Source organism: Hemitrygon akajei, chromosome 10 (genome assembly GCF_048418815.1).
Source record: "Hemitrygon akajei chromosome 10, sHemAka1.3, whole genome shotgun sequence".
Lineage (NCBI taxonomy): Eukaryota > Metazoa > Chordata > Chondrichthyes > Myliobatiformes > Dasyatidae > Hemitrygon > Hemitrygon akajei.
In genome coordinates, this window is record NC_133133.1 from 154,114,596 (window position 1) to 154,140,380 (window position 25,785).

Consider the following 25,785-nt stretch of genomic DNA (forward strand, 5'->3'; position numbering starts at 1 on the left):
TAACACTGAGTGTCATAGGAAGTCATTCCTACCCATGGCCATCAAACTTTACAACTCCTCCCTCGGAGTGTCAGACACCCTGTGCCAATAGGCTGGTCCAGGACTTATTTCCACTTGGCATGATTAATGTATTATTTAATTATTTATGGTTTTATATTGCTATATTTCTTCACTATTCTTGGTTGGTGCGGCTGTAACGAAACCCAATTTCCCTCGGAATCAATATAGTATGTCTGTCTTTCCCTACATCTCAGGTCCTTAAGTCTTGGCAATGTCTTTGTAAATTTTCTCTGCACTCTTTCAATCTTATTGACATCTTTCTTGTAGGTAGGTGACCATAACTGCACACAATATTCCAAATTGGGCATCAGCAGCATCTTATACAACTTCAACATAAGATCTCGTCAAGAAACACTGTCAGACCCTTAGGACTTGTCCATCCTAATTTGCCTCAAGACAGCAAACACCTCCTCCTCTGTAATCGATATATGGTCACCGCTATTTTCCTCACTTCTGTAGACTCTGTCTCCCAAGTAAATACAGATGCACAAAGTCTACATGAGATATCCCCCATCTCTTTCAGCTCCATGCATAGATGATTTTCAAGACCAATTTTGTCTCTTGCTATCCTTTGCTCTTCATATATCTGTAAAAGCCCCTGGGATTCTCCTTCACCTTATCCACCAGAGCAACCTCATGCCTTCTTTAATCCTCCTGATTTCCTTACGTTCTCTTGCACTTTGTCAAGTACCTCATTTGTTCCATTCTGCCTATACCTGCTATGCAGCTCCTTCTTTCTTAACCAAGGTCTCAATATCTCTCAAAGACCAAGGCTCCTGAAACCTGCTATCCTTGCCTTTTATTCTGACAGGAATATACAAACTCTATACTCTCAAAATGTCACCTCTGAAGGCCTCCCACTTACCAAGCATGTGAACATCAACCTGAGGACCAGACCCACCCTTCTCCAAAATTACCTTGAAACTAATGGCATTATGATCACTAGATGCAGTGTTCCCCTACACAAACTTCTGTCATCTGCCCTGTCTCATTCTCTAATAGTGCAATACAAGACCTCCTCTCTCTAGTTGGGACCTCTGTCTATTGATTAAGAAAATTTTCCTAAACACATCTAACAAACTCAATGCCATCTCACCTTTTTATCGTATGGCAGTCCCAGTCAGTATGTGGAAAGTTAAAATCACCTATCACAATCTTTTGTATTTTTGCAACAGCCTGTAATCTCTCTACAAATTTCCCCTATAAATCCTGCGGACTGTTGCATGATTTATTATATATTCCCATTAACATAGTCATCTCTTTCTTATTCTATAGTTTCGCCATATAGCCTCTAACTGAGCAACGCTGTGACATTTGCCCTAACTAGTAATGCCCCTTTATTCCCTCCCGCTCTACCAAGTTTAAAACAACAGAACCTTGAAAATTTGAGCTCCCAATTCTGCCCCTCCTGCAACCAAGTCTCACTAATGGTCATAACTGCATATGCTGATTCATGCCTCAAGATCATCTGCCTTCTCTACAATAGTTCCTACATTGAATTACACAACTCAGAACGTTAATCCTAACATGCTCAATTTTCAATTCCTGACTTTGAATACAGACTTAACATTTCTTTTGCAGAAAAATATTCTAAATACACTCAAGAAATTTGCTATTATTAGATTTGAACAAATCTTACTCTAATCTACTTTGGTTAAAAATCCGTAATAAAAGCATTTATACAAGTGTCTATACTTTGCAATAATAATTACTCCACTTCACAGATCCTGCTTCTTAGCTATATGCTCAGGATTGAGAATCACCACAACTGCAGCCAATTTGCACAAAGCAATTATCCATGCTATAAAAAGGTAATTAACAGATCAACTATTTTATTCCTTTATCAAAGTATTTTCTTTAAGGAAAATATTACCTAAACTTCTTCTCTCAGAAATCTGTTCTCAGGAAGTCTCAGACCTGAAACTTAGTTTCTTTACGTAGATGGTATTTGACAAGCTGAGCTTTTTCAACATTTTCTGTTTTTATTTTTTTGAATCTTTTAATCCATTTAGTAGCTCCTGCATAGTTGTTATGCAATATATACACCAACTCTGTGCATTTGAAAATGTTTTAGTTGAATGATCCATATAAATCTCATGTAAACTTTAATTACAAAATACCTGATGGACCATTCTTTCCTAGCTTTGCCATACCAACCAAATTTACCAGCAAGTTGTTTATAATCTTGCCTCTTGAAACTCAAAGTATTAGTACCTTTAACTATCTACAACCAAGTTGGACACTTGATCAGAGAATGAAGTGAATAGGGAGAGAAGTGAGTACATATGTCTTCTGAACAATCTCTTTGAACTTGTCCTACCAACGTTTGCATACCACATACAGCACAAGAATGATGGCAGAGAATACCTCACACTATAATGTTCATAAAAAATTCTAAATTTAAATACCAATGGAAACTAATTAGTCATTTGCTTCAGAAAGGAAGAGTTAATAATATATTAAAGATGCACGTACTTGCCCACAGTTATGTGGAAATTTCCTGCTACTTTGTTGACATACAAATGTCCATGTATTCTACAGGCATCATGTGGATAAGATAATTTGTCTTCCCTGCAAATATTAAAAATAATTTTCTTTGTAGTTACTAAATTTACTGTAGTCACAACCAACCAATATTTACAAGTACTAATGAACACCGAACAGCTGAACACAATGATTTCAAAACTAATCAGTGCTCAGAAATATTAAGATTACTGATTGCGAAAAATGGAAACATTGCATTATTTTTACACATAGAAGTGCAGACATCTCAGTCTGTAATCTTGTCCAGCCTAATGTTGAAACTGGAGAAGGTCAAGTTTCATTTATCTACTATTTATATCCCCTATTTATCTACCAAGCATCCAAAATCATACTGACATATTAGACAGACATTTTATTGATACCAAAAGAAATTAGTGTCATAGTAGCATTACAAGTGCACAGATATACAAATATTAGGAGAGGAAAGAATCCATATTAATCAGTTATGATAATCTATTAAACTAAACAATTTCTCTTCCTATAGAATGCACAATTCAATTCTGATTCTATATATAACATTATGAACATTTTTGAGAATTACATGAAATTCCTGACATTTATATACATTACAAAAATAAATTGAATATTGAACAAAGAAACCTTTTATTAAATTAATAAAGTAGTTTACTCTTTATTATATGGTGCAATTTAATACTTAATAATTCAAAGGTATTTATTTGTGATTTGTGCAATCTCACAACTTAAAAATTGTACCATATATAATCATGGAGAAAACAAAAGATCGAAACATGAATGTGGTGTAGTTAGCATGGATACATCATCACCTGAACTAATTTACAAGTTACTTTGTCCTTCAGATTGAGAATAATTGAATGTCTCAAATCACTCTGCAACATTAATTCTGAAAACTGGAGGTTACAAATTATTCCTCATTGGTCAGCACCGCATATCTTTTCTCATTATAAAACAAATATATAAAAGTGTTTAACCAGGAAGAGCCTGGAACTGCTTTCTGCCTTTATGGCCTCTTTAGGCTGATAATCCACAAATTAGACATCTCAGTGAAGTATGAACCTATGTGCAGTCAAGTTATTCTATATCCAACAGCATTTGCAGATGCTTGATTTAACTTTTTTCACAAAATGGTATAAACATAATTAAAACTAAATTAGATCACTTGAGTGCTATGTAAATGGGTATATCATTCTTTCGACAAGTGTTTAATGTCCGAACCGACTGTGACACAACAGGTGCATAATCTATACTGGGAATTCCAACACTGCATGTACAGGAGTGAGTAATCCGGACATCAGTAATCAAGACTGAATTGACTACAATATTTGGGGCAAAGGTGTGAGCAATATTTCCTGGGCCATCTCGTGCTCTTACAATATTCCAATGAAAGCATTGGAGCATCAGGAGCAACACTTCATATTCCATCTAGGTAGCCTGCAACCAGATGGAATGATCATCGATTTCTCCTTCCGATATTCCCCCCCTCCTTCCCTCTTCTTCTATTCCCCACAACATTTTCCCAGCCACTGAAGTTAGGCTAACCAGCCCAAAATTTATTTTTCCTGCCTCCTTACGTTCTTAAAGAGTGGAGTGATTTTGCAATTTTCCAGTCATCTGGAACCATTCCAAAATCTTGTCATATCCATCACAATCTATCTGCTTATTGAAATCCCCCATGACTATTCTAACATTGCCTTTTTTTACATGAATTTTTTTATGTCCCATTGTAATTTGTATTTCAAATCCTGGCTACTACTTGGAGGCCTGCATTTAATTCCCATCACTGCCTTTTTACTGTTGTAGTTTCTTAACTCTGCCTACAAGGATTCTACATCATCTAATCCTACGCCACCTTTCTAAGGATTTGATCTGATTCTTTTATCAAGTGCCACCACACCGCTCTGCATACTTGCCTGTCCTTTTGATACAATGTGTATTCTTGGATGCTAAACTCCCAACTATGATCAGCCACGACTCAGTGACAACCACAACATCATACCTGCTGATCTCTAACTGTGCGACACGATCACCTAATTCTGTATACGATACACATTCAAATACAACACCTACAGTCCTGTATTCATCATCCTTTTCCAATTATGCTCCCACGTTACACATCAACTCATCCCACTGACTGCAATTTTGCCCTATCATCTGCCTGCCTCTCAGTCTCACTACACACTATGTCTACTTGTATACCAACTGACCCATCCTCAGCCCTATCACTCTGGTTCCCACCCTGCTGCTAAATTAGTTTAAACCTTCCCCAACAGTACTAGCAAATGTGCCTACAAAGATATTGGTCCCTGTTGGGTTCAGGTGTACCTAGTCCTTCTTGTATAGGTCAATTTTCCCAGAAGAGATCCCAATGATCCAGAAAACTGTAACCCTGCCCCCGGCACAGAGAGCAATCCAGAAATTACTACCCTGAAGGTCCTGTTTTTCAGTTTTCTACCTAATTCCCTATATTCAAGCTTCAGAACCTCCTGCCTTTTCCTACCCATGTTGTTGGTGCCAATATGTACATGACTTCTGGCTGCTCACCTCACTCCATTAGAATGATATGGACCCAAACCGAGACATTTCTGAGCATGACACCTGGGAGGCAACAAACCCCCAGGGTGTCTTTCACATCCACAAAGTCTCCTATATGCTCCTCTGATTATGGAATCCCCTATCACAATTGCACTTCTCTTCTTCCCATCCACCCCCCTTCTGAGCCACAGAGCCAGATTCAGCACCAGAGACCAGACCGTTGTGGCTTTCCTCTGCTAGTTCACCCCCACCATAGTAACCAAAGCTGTATACCCATTATTGAGGGGAACAGAGGTACTCTGCACTGGTAGCTTAACTCCTTTTCCCCTGTCTGACAGTCACCAATTACCTGGGTCCTACACCTTGGGTATAACTACCTCCTTGTATGAACTGTTCATCTCCCTTAGCCTCCTGAATGATCCAGATTTCATCCAGTTCTAACTCCAATTATTAAGATGGTCTAAAAGAAACTGCGGCTGGATGTACTTTGTGCAAATATGGTCGTCATGAAGGCAAGGTCACATCACGCAAGAGGAGCATCCCACTATCCTGCCTTTCATTCCCAAAGGCAGGATAGTGCCAGTGGGAATGCAATGAACAAGAAAGAAAAATTAAACAAAAAAAAATCTACCTATAGCTTTTGCCTCTCCTCTCTGAAGCCTCTATGAGCCAAAGCCTGAGCACCCCACTCAATCAGTAATTGATATATTCTAGAACAAACTTTGTTAAGTTTCAACAATCAAATTTAGCTGGATTATTTACCTTGGTGGTAATGCAGTTGGGGAGCCTCTAAATGCACTTTTGAATAAAAGGTCTTGAAGAGAGTGTTCTTCTTGCACTTCTTTGCGAATCTTTTGAAGTGTTCTTAAAAAGGAAACATCAAATTATTTGAGCCACTACTATTTCTGTATTCTAATTAAAACATCAGCATGCTACTTATGCAATATAACCAATTAATTTTAACAGTAATAAATCTAATGAACCTGCAGGTTTTCATTTCGATGACCAAATTGGAATGGCAAGTCAAAAAAAGCTCTGCATGATAGACAAAAATAAACAAATTGTTTGGTTGTGACATTTCCCTACTGGTGAACTGTTAATCTGCTTTCCCTATAATAAAATAACATGGTTATGGATGTTGCCTCCTCTTGCAAATTCTCTCAATAATTCATTCAGTTATATTCTACCACTGAAAGAATCTAAGAAGATATAGACAGATGACTGCCTCCAAGATATTGTCAAGTAGGCTAGGGTACATAAGGCATTGATAAACGGAACATGAACATTTCATGCCCTTAAACAACCTTCACAAAGCTTGCACCCTAATTGAAGGCAAATTGTGGAAGGAATTGAAGCTTGTTAGGAGAATTGTGTTTATTTTGCTGCATTCGGCAAACAGACAAGCAATTCTACATTTCAGATTTTTAATTATTAAACATGAACAGTCACGGCAATATTTGTGACAAAGCAGTTGACAGATACTTTGTATTATTAAGTGATATTTAAAAAAACAATTTAAAATCTGTTTCTTACCTTTGCCACATTTTCTGATGAGAAGATAATTCAAACACAGTCTGTGATATAAAAGAAATGCAAGTCAATTACATACAAAGCCCAACTTACAAATGAAAATTCTTAGTGATTACATTGTCAGGCTGCACGTAAGTACAATGAACAAGATGTATCACAAAGTAATTGCTGAAATATTTAGGCCCACAGAAAGAGACCTTCCCATTAATGGGCTATTAACCAATTTGCAGAGCTGATATGTTTATATCAAAATGAAGTGTTAGGACCCTTTGTACCTTCTCTCCAGGTTTCATGAAACTGGACACAATGAGGGATACACAGGGATGGAAAATTGCAAGGAATACAATTTGAAACTGAACAAGCCAGATGCAGCTTTGCACAAAGCTTATGGAAAAATGAAATACAGGTCTACCACCTCAAATCTGGTGACCAGTAATCCAGTTCCACTGCTGGTTTGGACATAATTTTCACTAACCTAATTTCAAATTTCCCACATCGCTGCGCCAACCCTGTTTTAGTGGCGCCATTAGCAGAATCAGCTGTTGGCAAGGTCTTTAAAAGAAGCAAGTCGTTCCTCTGTTATTCGGCATTTATTTTATAACCTGTGTTAAGGAAGTGCTTCTCATGATGTAAAGCACTAACACCATAAATTATCTATACAAGAAAAGGTGGAAGTTCTGGGAAAAAAAACACAACTGGTGTGCTTGTGAAAAGCATATTGACTTGTTTAACATTGGTTTTTCCACATACAAAAGGAAACAAAAAGTTGTTCTAGTCCTTTGCTGACAGTGAATCAAAAATAATTATCTGTTTTCTAAGGAAAATTATGAAAGATGAAGATGTTCACAACTAGATAAAGTTCTCAAAGTGGTTTAAACTCCGCATTAGTGAAGGTGTAGAACTGTCAGGAGAGATGAAGGAACAAGCAAAATTATTTTGAGAAGAATTAGGACTGCACTATAAGTGAGATTATGAATGCAATTACAGTGAAGGGTGGCTTCCACATTTCAAACCGGCATATGGCAGGTAGTGCTGGCATTGGAGAGGGTTCAGAGGAGATTCATAAGGATGATTCCAGGAATAAAAGGGCTCTCATACGAGGAATGTTTGATAGCTCTGGGTCTGTACTCACTGGAATTTATAAGGATGAGGGGGGGATCTGACTGAAATCTTTTGAATGTTATAAGGACTAGACGTAGAAGTGGAAAGGATGATGGGGGAGTCTAAGACAAGAGGGCACAGCCTCAGGTTAGAGGGGTATCCTTTTAAAGCAGATGTGGAGAAATTTCTTCAGCTAGAGGGTGGTGAACTTCTGGAGTTTGTTACCATAGTCAGCTGTGGAGGCTAGGTCTTTGGGTGTATTTAAGGCAGAGCTTGACAGGTTCTTGATTGGACACAGCATCAAAGGTAACAGGGAGAAGCCTGGGGTGGAGCTGAGGAAGAGAAAGAAGGATCAGTCATAATTGAATGGCGGAGCAGACTTAATGGGCCAAATGGCCTAATTCTGCTGTTATGTCTTATGGTATTTTTTCCTCTAAATCCATGTTTCTTCTCAATTTCATGTTCCCTTGGGACTATTAGCTAATTTCCCTTTGGCTACTTTCTCAATGAACTGACAATGCTACATAATCAGCCTAAACTTCCTGCAATTTGTAGGGAATTTCCCAACAGGTATATGCAATTTCCCAACTGCTCTCTAAGCCAGACCATAATCTTACATTTCAAAGAATTTATGCCGGGAATAAGTTGAATTAATTGTACTTGTATGCTTTGATTGTTTTCAAGTATTTTAATTTCATTTTAATTTAATATTTTCATAGTAATGTAATTGTAATAGATTTCCCATTCACTTTCTAATTGTTCTAACATTTTTACAATAATATGGCAATGCTGCCTTGCAAATTGTCAAAATTTTTTAAGCATTTTTGAGGCAGGACTTCTATGCAAAGCAAGTTTGGGCTTAAGCAGCTGAGTACAGTGGCTTGCTGTTGTTAAGAAATTCTCATTTCACATACCATCAATTATAATTGTAGCTACGTTTCCAAACTTGTAATCTGGAGAGCTTTAGGAATACTCCAGAGAGTAATTTCGTTAAAATACAAAAACAAAAATGGGGTAGCAATCTTAAAAATCCAGCTGTTCGTTCAGACTTACCTGATCAGTCCTAATTCCAAACTAATGCAGATGACTTAATCTGCCCTCTTAATACATCAAACTGATAGTGGTTTAACGAAACAACTTCTCAACGTCAATTGAAGGTGGGCAATACAAATGCTGATCCGGTCAGAAATATTCACATGCTAGGAATTAATATACTATCACAGATTATAAAATCTAATAAACAGAGGAATTTGAATGTACATTTCCAAAATGATGATGATTCTTCATTTAGATCTCTAAAGCAGTTTATTTCTCTTAAAGCTGTGAAGTAGCTATGTAATAGCTATGTAATATCTGTCGTCAACGATACATACTGGTTCATATTTTAGCCCTTCTGAAGCAGCCACCATTGTTTCTGCTAAGTCCAGGACATCTGCACCGACATCTATTTAAAAAAACAAAAGTATTATCTCAGTGATTGATTAAAAATTCTCTCATTACTGTCAGATAAAAGCATCAACTTCCTTCGGTAAACAATTCTTGGATATTTGAAATAACTGTATTTTATTTTACTCATAAATCACACTACTGAATTTGATGTAAATTAACGCAAGTATTATAGGGGAAAATCTAGGGAAGCAAACATTTCATGAGGGAAGTACTATTCCAGTGGACCATAAGAACTGAATTAGGCTGATCGAGTCTCTTCTGCCATTCCATCTTGACTGATTTACATTCCCTCTCAACCCCAGTCTATAACCTATAACCTTTGATGCCCTAACACAGGGGTGTCAAACTCATTTTAGGTCACGGGCCGGATTGAGCAAAATGCAGCTTCATGCGGGCTGGATCAGTCGGACGCGTGCGAACGCAGCTTTCGTTGCCTCCGTTTTTTCAGCCTGCTCTCATGTGTCTCAGTCTCTGCTATAACTACAAAGTGTTTCACTTTACAAATTCCGTTTCTTATGAAGAAGACTGCCGAGCAAGACTGCCGAATAAACACTAAAAACCCTGAAAACCTGGTACCTGAATAAACTCAGCATTAGCCATATCATACGCCATAGGCGCTTGGATTACTGGGGCCAGCTTTAATAGTAATTAGATATTATCTCGCGGGCCAAAGATAATTCCACCGCGGGCCGGATTTGGCCCGCGGGCCTTGAGTTTGACATATATGCCCTAACAAATCAAGAATCCATCAACCTCCACTTTAAATACTGGTATTCTTTATGGCAATAACTGAAAATAGAAAATTATATACAAGTACATTTCAGTTAATAATTTCACCTGGAAACACCCAAGACAACTTTATCAAAAACTCACATCAAAAACCTAGTTAGCAGTTCTGCCACTTGGAAACAATGATATTCAAAGGAGTACATTTTGTGCAAGGTACTCCTCAAAGGAGATCATATTAAAAGTATAGCCACATCAAGATGCTTGTTATTTGGTTAAATTTGGACCCCTTCCAAAAAGAGAAATGACACATCATTGAATACATGCAGTTCTCCACAGTACCCATCTGAGCATCAGATTCAGCCAGATAATACTTGCCAAATAGAAAAGCAAGTCTGAGTGGGTTGCAAAACCAGATCAAGACATATAATGAAAACATGAATGAAAAAAAAGTTGCCTCCATGCTTAAGATAATGGTTTAAGATTCACAGGTAACACATGTTCAAGTTGTAACAGATTTTCTCAACAGCTCAGGAGTTTTGAACAATATCTTCATTGTCCAAACTGACCCAATTATTGTATTCATTTCACTGAAAGATGCATTCATACAATTAAACATCACCCTGGTATTCACAAAATCAAAAATCACTTTTTTTTGGCAGTAAGCATTACCATGATCAAAAACAGAAAGCAGCAGAAAAATCAGTCAACCATACTCTTGAAAGCTACTCAATTTATTCAACATTTGTTCCTTTCTTCACAAGTATGCAAATACTCCCTCCCCTTCGAGACAGTTATCAGTCATCTTTACTCTATTCAACCACAGAGCTTTCAATTCTTGCTCTCAAGGAAAATATCCACATTTCTCCTTTCAGCAGAAAATAGTGGACAAACTCCTCCATCGATAACTATTAGGAACTATAGTTTTATAGTATTGTAGCCATATTACTAGTGTTCCAACATCAGGCGCTGAAAATGCAGCCAATACTGACTGCTTAATAATCAGCACAAAGATTAAGATGAATTTGTTGCTATGCCCATAAAGCATTTAAGTTCAGTTCGTGTTTCCATTAATCCTGTACTTCACAAATGTGTTCATCAGCAAAATTCTGTTAGGAGCCCACGTGCATGGAATCAACAGGTCACATGTTAAAAAGATAGTTTAGTAAACAAGTTACCTTCACAACAACTATAAAAATTAGTATGAACTCAGAATCGGCAATAATATTGACAGAGTACTTACAATGGCATTTCATTGAAACTGTAATATCTAAATTGATTCTCAGTTTGCTGTAAGATAAAATAAGAAACATTTACTGCTCCAGTGAAATAATTCTGTATTTCTGAATTAGTCAGTAATCAGATTCCAAAATAAAAAGCATTATGAACACAGCCACATTCACTCCCTCTGCGTAGGAGATACATACTGTAAACAAACTATTAACATTCAAATTTAAATCCAGAAATTGGGCCTTTTGTGGAAGAGAGTTCCAATTTCCCATTTGATATGTAGATGCCTCTATCATTAAGTTGTAGAAGGCCATTTAATTCTCTTACCATCCTAGTCTCTCCAACCTGAAGGAAGTTTATTTTCTTTATCTACTTTACCAGTTTATTTAAATACCTTAAAGCCCCCATCTGCATGACAGGCTCTACACTCTACGGGAGAACACATATACTGATAAATGCCAAGTCTTTGATTTTCTATTTCATGTTTCAGAATCACATAACTGCCACAGGCATCTCTTTAAATCACTGATGGCCATAGGCACTTACTACATTTAACAATTCTGCACAAACTGAAAAATTTCTGTTGATGATCTAATTTCTCCTAATGATTATATACCATGGCCCAACAAAGGTAGCTCTGGAGCTGAAGTTTACAGAGGCTGGCAGCTTTCTGCATAGTCACACTGAGTCTTAACTACTGAAGACTTATGCCAGCAATGACAGATATGGAGAAAGCCTCATCAGAGGTTCAGATTGCTTCCTGTGCAGTTGAGAAATTTTATCTTAATTCCCCAGGCAAAAAATTATTTAGCATGACATGACAAAATTGCAAGAGCTTCATATTAAAAAATTAATAATTAAGCATTCTTTTATATTCACATACACAATGAAATTTATTTTCATTTCTAAAAATTAGTTAACTAGAGGGATTATTAAAAGGCAGGGGCTTTTTTGGAGCTGGAATTTCAGACAAAATCTTCCCTGAAGGCAGCATTTACAAAAATGAGTACTCTAATTGCATCTTGAATCTTATGACTAGAAAATTACTTAGTGCACGTCTATTTTCCCAGGCATGTTATCATCATAGTCGCAAGGCTTCAGCTGGCAGAAATTCACTGCTTGAATAAAGCTTAGCAAAGCAGGAAAATGTTCCATTATTGATGTGCTTTGGACATTGAAGGATTTGTCTCCTCTGCAATTCACTGAAGGGGATTTAACCAACAGACCACTGAAAGAAGATTCAAATGTTACTCTGAATATATATGCAGCCTATTTTCATTGTGACTAATGATATTGGGACATTTGATATCAGTGAGCCTGAGTAAAAGCCTCACTAATTGTCAAGGGCATTTAGGAACTGAACCAATCATTTACAATTGGAGAGTCACCAGTCAGCTGGAAACCAGCCTCTGTTCAGAATTTTGAGCTCAAGACCATATTTGAATAAACAATATAATCCAAGGCCAGGCAATCAGCTATCAGAAGATCCAGCTCACTAATATATCCTGTCAGCTCTTTCCATGTCTCCATTTATCCCAACCCACCCTCTCAATTCTAATATCATCTGAATAGGCAAGACAGTGGCTATATTCCTTTTGGAGTTTGAGGAGATTTGGAATGTCACCGAAAACACTCAAAAATTTCTACAGATGTACTGTGGAGAATATTCTGACTAGCAGCATCACCGTTTGGTATGGGGAAGCTACTGCACAGGATCGAAGCAAGCTGTACAGAGTGATAAAATTAATCAGCTCCATTGTGGGTAATAGCCTCAGTAGTAACCAAGTCACCTTTGAGGATCGGTGCCTCAAAAAGGCAGCATCTATCATTAAAGACCCCCACCATCCAGGCACGCTGCTTCTCTTTGTTACAATCAAGCAAGAGGTACAGGAGCCTTGAAGGCACGCACTCAGCGACTCAGGAACAACTTTTTTCCCTTTGCAGTCTGATTTCTGAATGGACATTGACACCATCAACATTACCTCACCACTATATATATATTCTGTAATTTGCTTCCCCCCTATATTATCATGCATTGCATTGTACTGCTGCCACTAAGTTAACAAATTTCACGACAAATGCAGGCGATTTTAAATCTGATTCTGATTACCGTAGATTCCGGACAACAGAGCGCACCTGATTAAAAGCCGCTGGCTCTAATTTTAGAAATAAAATCAATTTTTTAATTGTAAAGGCCGCACCGGATTTTAGGCCGCACCGCTACTTTTAAATATACATACGTATCGGTAACACAAATTACGTTGCATATACTTTTTTACTGAACAGCACGAACAACATTCCAATATCTCCTAGCGACTGGTAAAAATATATATACTGCAGCCTACCAGGAAAAGTTATTGATCGCCTTTAACTTAAAAGCAGCGTTTTCGCTCGGGTCTGACGCACTCGGGTCTGATGCGCTCGCGTAACGCGATCGGGTCTAATCGGGTCTGATGCGCTCGGGTCTGACGCGCTCGGGTCTGATGCGCTCGCGTAACGCGATCGGGTCTAATCGGGTCTGATGCGCTCGCGTAACGCGTTCGGGTCTAATCGGGTCTGATGCGCTCGCGTAACGCGTTCGGGTCTAATCGGGTCTGATGCGCTCGGGTCTGATGCGCTCGCGTAATGCCCCCACCTTCCCGTATATATCCCACAAGACGCGGCGAAACCGGGTGTGACGTCATAGCATCCCGGGATGTAGTACAGAAAACAAATATAGTTAAAACACTTCTAACTTTAACTAACAAATGAATTACTAAGCGAAAATATTATAAACTAAGTAACTGCCATAAAGGCAGCATAATGCTTTTCTTCGCGTGTTTTCCATGTTGATGAGGGTGAGTACAAATGACTGATTTACAATAATTTAATTGTGAAAGTGCGCTTGATTTATCATACAATTTCATTGGACCTCTGTGAACTACTCATCAATTTTATTGGTCTACTGTTATGAGGCAAAATGTTTACGAGGCGGCATGAAAAAAAACCATGTATTAGCCGCTCTGGATTAAAGGCTGCAGAGTTCAAAGCTGTTCAAAATGTGGGAAAAAAGTAGCGGCTTATAATCCGGAATCTACGGTACTTCTTTACTTCTGTCCTCCAATCATCGTGGAAAGGATTATAAAAGTGCCCTCAATTAAATAAATCAAATAGTCACCTGGCAAAATCTTTATCCACTTCATAATCATACTTCATCCATGTGTCCTGATAGACAAAAAATTCCATAATGGACAATAGAGCAATGGTGGTAAAGGCAATTATAGAAACTGCAAAGAAGAAATAATTGTTATTGTAGTTAACTATTAAGAATAGAGTAGTTTTGAAATGTTTAAAAGTCCTGTTAAGAAACTAAATTTAAAATACCTGTTCCACCAGCTGTTGAAGTTTCAATATAACTTTCAGGAATCTTTGGGAAAGCATCAAGCTCCTTCATTAAATTCAGTGCCTTTTTCTTATTTAATCGCCTCATCTTCAAAGATGCATTCAGGGATTTTCACTTTCAGCTTCATAAATTAAACCTGCAAATACAGTAAGTACCATTAATTTAATAGTGGAAATTCTGAAAGAGATGCAAGTTTTATATCAAATGATATTTAGTGTCACACAGTACATCATTCCTTCTCTCCCTACTAAAGTCACAATTTAGGTTACTTGAATCACAAAATGGATGACCAGCTCTATTTTGTACAATGATCTCAAAGCTGTTAAGTTTAAGCAATTAGATGTACCTGTAGTGTGAGATTGCAAGAAATTACAGAGATATGAATGCATCAGTCAGTCTTGCAAATCAACCCTTTTTCCATTGATTTTAAGTCAAAAACACTTCCCAGTGGCCCAGAAAAGCAGCAAAATAAGCAAGGACACCTTCCACCCTAGTCATTCTCTATTTTTTACCCTTCAGGAAAAGAAAAAAACCTGACCACACAGAACAGACTCAAGGTCAGATTCTATCGTTGTTATTAAACTTGTGAACAAACTTCTCATATAACCATATATAACCATATATAACAATCACAGCACGGAAACAGGCCATTCCGGCCCTCCTAGTCCGTGCCGAACTCTTAATCTCACCTAGTCCCACCTACCCGCACTCAGCCCATAACCCTCCACTCCTTTCCTATCCATATACCTATCCAATTTTACCTTAAATGACACAACTGATCTGGCCTCTACTACTTCTACAGGAAGCTCATTCCACACAGCTATCACTCTCTGAGTAAAGAAATACCCCCTCGTGTTTCCCTTAAACTTTTGCCCCCTAACTCTCAAATCATGTCCTCTCGTTTGAATCTCCCCTACTCTCAATGGAAACAGCCTATTCACGTCAACTCTATCTATCCCTCTCAACATTTTAAATACCTCGATCAAATCCCCCCTCAACCTTCTACGCTCCAATGAATAGAGACCTAACTTGTTCAACCTTTCTCTGTAACTTAAGTGCTGAAACCCTGGTAACATCCTAGTAAATCGTCTCTGCACTCTCTCTAATTTATTGATATCTTTCCTATAATTCGGTGACCAGAACTGTACACAATATGCTGAACAATAAACTCTTGATCTCTTAATCTCTCAATGTAGCCCTCCCGTGCACTTTTTGTCCATTTGTACTGAACTTTCTCTACAACTGTGAAACTATGTTCTGTATGCTGTTTTCTTCCTACTACCTCAACATAATTATGCATGACATGACCTATCTGAATGCCATGCAAGACCAAGGCTGTTTGCAGTATCTTGGGACATGTGAGAATAATAAACCAACACCAATTTGTATGAGAATTACATTTGAGTTAGTGACTCAATTTTCCTACAAACATTAGATTTGTAGGAAATTAATATAAATTAGAGCAAACTTATTTTCCTTTGCAAGCTTTCTTCTCTATTTTAATGAAGCTACTGAACTTTCACAGGTTTAATAGACATCACAGTAGCATGACAATATTGCACTGGAGCTCAGAGTTCAATTCTGGCACTGTTTATAAGAAGTTTATGGTTCTCCCTGTGAACCGTGTGGGTTTCCTCTGGGTGCTCCAGTTTTCTCCCACAGTCCAAAGACATATTGGTTAGGAGGTTAACTGGTCATTGTAAACAGTCCTGTGATTACGCTAACGTTAAATAGGTGGGTTGGTGGACAGTGTGGCTCATTGGGCCGGAAGGGCCTCTTCCACACTGTATCTCTAAATAAATACTGCCCACCTATTAAGAATTGCTGAAGTTGGCATCCAGGACAGTCATGCTGTGAGTATATTTAGTATTTTGCCAGTCAGGACCTGTTTGATAAGTTATGCAAGGAAGATCCAGCAGCCACACATGGAATTGTTTGTCATGTCTAATTCAAGTTCCAGACTACTGTATTGTTAAGGTGTAAAAACATTTCTTTGGCAAAAAACCTAAACTGCATCAAACTAATCACAGACTTGAAAAAAATTGGCTGTTGCTTGATCAGATAACCTGTGGAGAATGTAATATGTTTGGCAATCCGGAGGCATGGCTGTCATGTAAGGAAACGTAGTAGTAGATTTGCACACTGCAGAGCTTAACAAGGTACACGAGCAAATGTTTTGCACATGACACCTTTTATTGAGGGATAAACATTCACTTAGACCAAAGGTTCCCAATTTAGGGCCCACATACCCCTCAGTTAATGGTAAAAAAGGGTGGGGACCTCCAGCATAGATGCTGAAGAAAGTGCTCTGTACTTAAACAGCTGGTTGCCTTCTAGCAGCACCACCACTGGAGGCATCCCAGCTGGTCTTCTGCTGGGAAGCTTAAATTTTTATCAGTGTGGTTGAATGATCTAGCAGAGTTGACATCAAACAAAATAACACCTCCAGACTTCTGACTGAAATTATAAACCTACAGATACAGCCCCACTCCTGGCCAATTCCAAATAGCTCAGACTAATCCAGATTGTAGGGTCTTAATGTATGTGTGTCATGCCAATGTCTTTTTCACTGCTTCTCACTGGAAAGCTTAACATGAAACTGCTGACTCCAGAATATAGAGAGTATCAGAGGTATACTTTCCAACAAGAGGAAAGAATGTATAACAATCTCTATTAGAAAAAAATTGAATTGGCCCAATTGCAGATAAGTTACCAGGACCAGATGGGCTTGAAATTTACAGTTTTAAAGAAAGTGGTAGGAGCGATGGTAGGGCATATCAAAACTCACTAGCTCCTGCAGTGCACAGCAGTTTAAATTACAAATGTGACATCTTTGCTTAAGGGAGAGAAACCAGAAGTTGGGAAATTTTCAGCCATTTAGCAAAATGCTCATTGTTGGGAAGATATGATTAAAGAATAAACAGCTTGTCATTTAGAAATAAACTTCATGCAATCATGCCAAGGCAACATAACTTTATAAAAGGATTATGAAGTTTGATAACTTTACAGTGTCATAAACACAAGACAGTCTGCAAAGCTGGACTAGGGAGTCGAGGAGGAAGTGATCCCTGTGGAAAGCAGAGGGGCAGCAAGGAAACGTAAAGATACAGTTTCTTTGGTGGTATGGTCCCTTTGGAGATGGCAGAGGATGATGTTTTGGGTGTGGAGGATCATGGGGTGGTAGGTAAGGACAAGAGGGACTCTACCTTTAGATGTATCATGTTGGAATTTCCAGAAGGGATTCAATAAGCTGCCAGAGGATAGATAAGATTTGATTATAGTTCACAATATTGGGGACTACGATTTAATGTGGACTGAAAACTGGTAATCACAATGACAAAGAGTCAGAAGCAACAGGTCTTGCTCACACTGTAATCAGTAATTGTGACCAATTACTGGATTAGTCCCTGGCCTTCAACTATTAAGTAAATGAGATTCTTTGCATACTATTTAATTGTCCAGCAGGATATAGATAAGTTGAAAGAGTATGTAAAAACTGGCAAATGGAAAACACATGATCAGGCACTTTTGGAGGAGGAACCTAAAGACAAACTATTAAATAGAATGTTACCATTTCCAGAATAGGCATTAGAAGCACCAGATGTGATCATATAGTAATTAATAAAGCAAGTAGCATATTCGCCTAAGTGGATGGAATTTAAAATAGGCGTTTTATTGTGCTTGCCTACTTAGCAAAATATGGAGTTATTATTTACAGATTATAGACAGTACTATGCAAAAGTTTTAAGGCACATGTAAAAAAATTCTGTAACGCCAAGATGTTTTCCAAAATAATGAAATGAAATGTTTCTAAATATCAAAATAAAACAGTAAAAGCAGTAAACAGCAAAAACAACTAAATCAAATAAATATTTGGTGTGACCGCCCTTTGCCTTTAAATCTTCAATTTGCTCAGGTACACTGTTATGCAGATTTGTTAAAAAGAAATTGGCAGGTGGGTTGTTCCAAATATCTTGAAGAACATGCCACAGTTCTGCTAACTTTGGCTGTCTCTCCAGACAGCCTCGATGATGTTGTGATCTGGGCTCTGTGGAAGCCATACCATCTGTTACAGAACTCATTGTTCTTCTTTTTTGCTGAAGGTAGCTCTTTATGACCTTGGCCATGTATTTGAGATCATTGTCCTGCTGCAGAATGAAGTTGGGAATGATCAGATGCCTTCCTGATGGCATTGTGTGATGGGCGAGAATCTACTTGTACGTCTCAGCATTGAAGATTCCATTGATTCTGAACAGATCACCAACTCCATTTGCAGAAAAGCAGCCCAAACCTACAGGGAACCTTCACCGTGCTTCACTATTGGCTGCATCCATGTAGTGCTCTCCAGCTCCTTGATGGACAAACTACCTCCTGTTTAGGACAAGAATGTCAAACTTTGACTTGCCAGTCCAGAGCACCTGCTGCCATTGTTCATCACCCCAGTCCTTGTGTTTTTGTACATGGGCGAGTCTCTTGGCTGTTTCCACTTTGGAGGAATGGCTTTTTGACAGCAACTCTTTCATGAAGATCTCTTCTGACAAGACTTCTCCGGACTGTAGAGAGGTGTACTTGGGTTCCAGTGATTCTTGTGAGTGCAGATCTGATAGCAGTGCTGGACTTCTTCAGAATTAGGAGGGACGTCAGACTGATGCATCTCATCTGCTGCACTCAGTTTCCATGCCCAACCACTGCTTTTCTGATCCTTAACCTCGCCAGTTTCCTTGTGCTTCTTCAGAAGAGCTTGGACAGGACATTTTGAAACTCCTGTCTGCTGCAAAATTTCCACTTGGGAAAGACCTTGCTAATGCAGGATGTGTCTTATTACTATACTCACTCCTTCCATCGTGTAAGAATTGATGATTTGAAGGTTATACTGTCACATCTATCACTCACGAGGAAATCTGCAGATGCTGGAAATTCAAGCAACACACACAAGATGCTGGTGGAATGCAGCAGGCCAGGCAGCATTCATAGGAAGAAGCACTATCGACGTTTCGGGCTCAGACCCTTCATCAGAACTAATTGAAAGAAAATAGAGTAAGAGATTTGAAAGTAGGAGGGGGAGGTGGAGATCCAAAATGATAGGAGAAGACCGGAGGGGGTGGGGTGAAGCCAAGAGCTGGAAAGGTGATTGGCAAAAGGGATACAGAGCTGGAGAAGGGAAAGGATCATGGGACGGGAGGCCCAGGAAGAAAGAACGGGGGAGGGGAGCACCAGAGGGAGATGGAGAACAGGCAAAGAGTGATGGGCAGAGAGAGAGAATAAAAAAGGGGGAGGGAGGGAATAAATAAATCAGGGATGGGGTAAGAAGGGGAGCAGGGGCATTAATGGAAGTTAGAGAAGTCAATGTTCATGCTATCTGTCATTCCTTCACTTTTTAGCTTAGTTGTCCTTCACCCAGTTTGATTCTTTCTGCACACGTTTCTGTTTCAGTTAAACAGTTTAGTTCATTCAACTCATTGATATGTTTATTATCGTTGTTTGATCATGCACTGAGCAATATATCTACAAAATAATCAGGCTTTACATTAAAAGTGGTTTCTTTATTTAATGAAATATAAAAATTTCTCTATAATGCTCAAGTTTTTTGGAAAATGAATGTTTGGAAATTTAAAATGTGCTCGTCTACTGACACAGTAATGCAGAAGACAAAAAAAAAACATTTAAAATGAAATTTATTTAAAAGGTCCATAAAAGTATATGTTTTAGAGGGAGAGAGAAGAGAAGGGATGGCCTTGTGGGATTAATTCCTTAGAAAGTGGTTCATGTCATCATTTTTCCATAATCAATGCAAATGTCAAGAAACAAGTTGAACAAAAATGTTCTTGTAATTTCTCTCCTCATCTACAGATACACACATTCCATGAGACAGAAATTTACTCTGTATCTCAGATTTTTGGGTGATGATATGTGAACTCTACAAGGGTGAATTTTCATAACCCAAAAAGCTGTTGCCTGTGCAGTTTTGGTCCCCTTAATAGGGAAGGAATATACCAGCATTGAACATAGCCCAGAAGGGATTCACTAAGCTAATTCCTGAATGAAAAGATTGCCCGATTACCAATGGCTAAAAGCATTATAAAGGTATTCTTTCTATCTTAGATGAAGGAGCACTGATCTTACCCACATTTTTACCACATACTATAAAAGATATGGTCTCCTTTATAGTGCAGAAACACGATTTGCATGTCTCGTTTGCAGAACACCTTTACCTAATCCACAAGGGCAAACATGAGCTTTGATACCATATCCCACTTCTACTTTGGCTCTGACTTCCTGCACCATTCCAACAAAATCCCAATGCAAACTTCATAAATAAGTAGGACCTCATCTTTCATCTAGACACATTGCAGTAACTGGAATGAAATAGAATTAATAATTTCAGGTTCCTTACTTTTCCCTTTTAGAATAGCATTGGCCAACTAAGTTGCATAGTTTGTCACTTGTAACTAAAATTTCATCAAATCTGTTGGACGTTAGCTATTCGGTTAGAGGGTGTGAACGTAGAAGAATGTACAGATGAGGTTTTATAAAGCATTGGCCAGACCACATTTGGAATATTGTGAGCAAATTTGGGCCCTGTATCCAGGAAAGCATATGCGAGCATGAGAAGGGGCCTAGAATGACTTCAGGAATGAAAAGCTTTAATATACGAGGAGCATTTGATGGCTCAGGGCCTGTACTTGATGGGAGTCAGAAGGATTAGGCGAGGTTTGATTAAAACCTACTCAATACAGAAAGGTCTGGATGGAAGTGTTTCCATTAGTAGGAGAGTCTTGGACCGAAGGCAGTTTTAAAATAAAAAGGTGTTGCTTTAAATCTGAGGTGAGGAGGAATTTCTTAAGCCAGAGAGTAGGAAATTTGTTGAATTTGTTGACACAAAGGGCTGTGAAGGCCAAGTCATTGGGTGTATTTAAAACAGAGACTGATAGGTTCTTGATTGGTAAAAGGGTTAAAGGTTACATGGAGTAAGAAGCTGAATGGGATTAAAGGAAAATTATCAGCCCAATTGAATCATGGAACAGATCCAAATGGTCAAATGGCCCAATGCTAGACTATAAGACCAGCAGGCTGGAAGTCACTCCAGAGGACTGAGAGTAACTGAGAGGATGATAGGGGTCTCCCCAACATCCACTGGGGACATTTGTCAGGACCGATGATGGGGCCCTTAGTATTATTAAGGATCCTACTCATTCATCAAGCATCTTCATTGAATTCCTACCATCACGCAGGAGACTCTGATGTATAAAAACAAGAATCAGGATGAGAAACAGTTTTTCCCCCTCAGGCCATTAGGCTTTTAAACTCCCTGCTTCATCACATTTGAAGTGTTGCTGGTTAATCTGTTCCGCACTTTACAAGATTTATCAGTTTAGTTTGTTACTTATGCGTGATTCATCCGTAGATTTTAACCTAACTTTCCATAAGTTATTGGGTGTTATGTGTACAATTCTGTTTTACACCCTGGTCAGGAGAAACATCTTCATTGACAGTATGCATGTATATACCGGTAGTTAAATGACAAAAAAACTTGAGTTGAAAACTCCTCACAATACTCCAAATGAGGCTTTACCAACCCCTTATTAATCCTCAGCATTATATCCTTGTTTTTACATTCTAGTCTTCTTGAAATGAATGCTAACTTTGTATTTGCCTTCCTCACCCTCCACGTTAACGTTTAGGGAATCCTGCACAAGTCCCTTGGCACCTCTAATTTTTTGAATTTTCACCCTATTTAGTAGGATGAATAAAAGTGTAGACTATTTTCTGAAGTGCATGACCGTACAATTCCCTACAATGTATCCCATCCACCACTTCCTTGCCCATTCCTCTAATCTGTCTGTTACTCTGTAGCCTCTCTATTTCCTCAAACATCTTTGTATCGCCCAGAAAAGCCACAAAGCCATCAATTCCGTCATCCAAATCATTGACATACAACATAAAAAGAAGCACACCATTAGTCACCGGTAGCTAATCAGAAAAGGCCCTTTTTATTCTCACTCTTTGTATCCTGCCAATCAGCCAACACTGGTACCTTTCCTGTAATACCACGGGCTCTTATCTAGTTAAACAGCCTCATGTGTGGGACCTTGTCAAAGGCCACCTGAAAATCCAAGTAAACAACAGCCACTGATTCTCCTTTGTCTACCCTCAAAGAATTCCAACAGACTTGTCCGGCAAGATGGCCTGTTTTATCATTTGTCTCTTTCTCCAACTAAATTTCCTCACTAATCCATTAGCCGGCTTTGTAATCATTTGAATCTCCTAAACAATCCTTGTTTAACCATATCACTTTATCCTATCCACCCCTTCTTCACTCTCTCAAATACTTAAAAATAACTTGTTTGCTCACATTTTCAATTTTGGTGATGGTTCTGCAGCCTGAAACATTACCTGTTTCCACAGATACTGCTTTACATACAAAGCATTTTCAGCTTCACAAACCATATCAGAGCAAATATTAAAACTGTGTGTTTTCTTACAAAGGAGGCAAAAAATAACAGTAATTCCACCCCCCCCCACACACTAGTTTGCCCTACACCTTGACCAATATTTACTCATTTGATCAACAGCTTGCAATTTAATAGTGCCGTTAACAGAGAAAAAACATCTCAAATCACTTCATAAAGGTATAAGCAGGCACAGACACTGGACAATTATGCAGGCAGTTGAGTACTAAGAGCTAAAACAATACAAAAAAGAGCTGAAAACAGAATCAAGTTCAGAAAAAGAACAGAGTGAATACAGGAGAAACAAATGACACTGAAAATGTCAACAATCCAGTTCAGCCTAATACGTGGCCAGGAGAGGTGATGAAACTTGTGACAAGGATATTATGCATCAAGTTATTCAAACTTTGATCTGCAGGACTACATTCCAAAATGCATTTCCTCCTTATATCATCAAAAGGTAAATCACATCCTTCCAATCTACAAATTTAAAAAAACTATTGCGCAAGCATATGGTAAACACCATGCTTTCAAGTTGATAAAAATCGCCAATCCTCCTCGCGACCTACACGTCCAATTCACAAAAGTGATCGAGCAAGTGCGAGTTGCAACAGAAGGAAATCCAAGCCGAGCCATTTGAATGCCCCAATTAAGTTACTCTTAGTCTGCGAAACTGTTTTAAACGCACCAATGTGCTCTTATCAGAAAAAAATAACAAGATCACACAACGACTAATCCTCCCAAGAAAAAAACCCGTTCTTCCTCTTTTACGAGGAAACAATAAAATGTTGAACGAGATCTAAAAAATCGAAGTATTCGTCAAGCTGCAATTTCAAGAAACACATGAAATGAGTCTGAATTACAATGAAACCCCAGTAATGTTAACAGCATCGGTGAAATGTTAGATATATTACTTAAATATGATACCAAAGGCAAGTGCATCAAATATTTTGACGGCTGCTCATTTCAACACATCAGAGCAAACATTAAAACTGTCAGATTTCACCCATCCACCCTTTGCTTTGGAGGTAACCTGGAAGTAAGCTCGCTGAGGGAAAGCACAGAATGAGTGACTCACTGCGAATGGTCGCCACTTGCCGGCCGCCGGGCTCCTGGGCTGGCAGCGGCTCTGGGTCAATGCCGCTGGCCGGCGGGCACTTTCGGCTCATACGGCGCGGTGTAAACCCCCTGGCCCTGTGATAGCGGAGGTGGGTGGCGGCCCTGCGTTACCCAAACTCACTACTACCCCTGCTCTCTCACTCGTGGACTAAGGACAGAGCCTATCAATGCGCGCCATGTACGGCATTTCGGTTTCCAAGGGAGGAGGAGGGGAAAGACACGGCGACCTCTGCCCTCCCACCTCCCAGTGACGTAACTTCCGGCCCCAACTTCCTGGCGGCGCGGCTTCTCTCCGAGCTGCTCTTCGTGTCGCTTTTCAGCGGGCAGCAAGTTAAATGGGACAAGTGGGGTGGGGGGCTGCAACACCAGAGAGTCTCCCTGTCGGGCAGCAAAACAGAGAGACTGAGGATAATGGAAATCCGGAGCAACACACATACACACAAAGCGCTGGAGACGCTCAGCGGGTCAGGCAGCAACTATGGAGGGAAATTAATATTGCAGGCTGATACCATCCTGAAACGCCGACTCTCTGTGGATGCTGTCTGCCTTGCTGAATTCCTCTAACATTGTGTGTGTGTGTGTTGCTACAGGTCAGGCAACACTCGTGGGAAAAGAGCAACACTCTTGTTTCTGGGAATCAGCGGGTCTGGGGAGCTGAGGGAAAGCGTTGTCATTTCGGATGGCAAACCTGCATCAGGACAAACCACCCCTACCCCCAGGGTCAGACCTGGAAGTTAAAGTGCAGATACCGAGAAGGGGGGATATAGAAAGGACAATGTAAATATCACGGCGAAGGAGGAAAACAGAAATCATCATCTGCAATATTTTAAAATTGTTACTGTTCGTTGATGTACCGTGGAGAGCATTCTGACTGGCTACATCACCGTCTGGTATGGGGGGGGGGTGGGCTACTCCACAAAATCGAAGTAAGCTACAGAGTTGTTCAGTTATTCAGCTCCATCATGGATACTAACCTCCGTAGTATCCAAGACATCCTCAAGGAGACGGCGTCCATCATTAAGGACCCCACCCCCACATGTCCTCTTCTCATTGTTACCATCAGGAGGGAGTTACAGAACACTGAAGGCACACACTCAGCGATTCAGGAACAGTTTCTTATTCTCTGCCATCTGATTTTTGAATGAACATTGAACCCATGAACTTCACTTAACTTTTTATTTCTGTTCTTGCACTACTTATTTAACTTGCATTTATATATGTAATTTACAGTTTATATATATAGATCTATTGACAGTCATCCAGCAATGCCTGACAATCTGTTGACTGGTGAGATGCCCATCTCTCTTTATCCGTGTCTCGATAGTTTCTGTATTCCTTCTTTACACCGGATCACTGAAATTTCCTTGATCCTCTCCATCCCATCTTCCACTTAAAACCTGTTTGTTCTTCTCTCAATCCCAGTTATGTTGAAGGGTCATCGACCAGAAGCATTAACTGTGCTTCCATTTCTCCCCAATGCTTCCAGTGTTTCTGCTTTTGTTTAGTAACCACGCAAAAGTAAAGCTCAAGGAACAATAACTTTTCCTGTTTATGTTGGGCTTTCAGCAAAATGAAATTATCTGAGCAAAATGGTTTTCAAATACAAATAAAGGCAGCTGAACATGAAGTAACCAAAATTTAGTCAAAGAAATGGGTATTAAGAAGCAACTTAAAAGGAAGTAA

General features: G+C 39.1%; 1 protein-coding gene across 2 annotated transcripts in view; it reads right to left on the reverse strand.

Annotated features, from left to right (window-relative positions):
* The window catches only part of ergic2 (ERGIC and golgi 2), a 56,108-nt gene extending 31,777 nt beyond the window's left edge, over positions 1-24,331 (reverse strand). The window contains exons 1-8 of one of the 2 annotated variants that reach the window (XM_073059440.1): positions 24,062-24,331; positions 14,515-14,669; positions 14,309-14,355; positions 11,165-11,211; positions 9,120-9,190; positions 6,649-6,689; positions 5,878-5,979; positions 2,536-2,631 (exon numbers count right to left, since the gene is read on the reverse strand). In XM_073059440.1, coding sequence (XP_072915541.1) covers positions 2,536-2,631; positions 5,878-5,979; positions 6,649-6,689; positions 9,120-9,190; positions 11,165-11,211; positions 14,309-14,355; positions 14,515-14,571 — 461 coding nt within the window. In that variant the 5' untranslated portion in view covers positions 14,572-14,669; positions 24,062-24,331. Of the gene's footprint in view, positions 1-2,535; positions 2,632-5,877; positions 5,980-6,648; positions 6,690-9,119; positions 9,191-11,164; positions 11,212-14,308; positions 14,418-14,514; positions 14,670-24,061 lie in introns of both variants that reach the window. The other variant, XM_073059438.1, reaches the window with a different exon arrangement.
* Between the last annotated feature and the right edge of the window lie 1,454 nt (positions 24,332-25,785).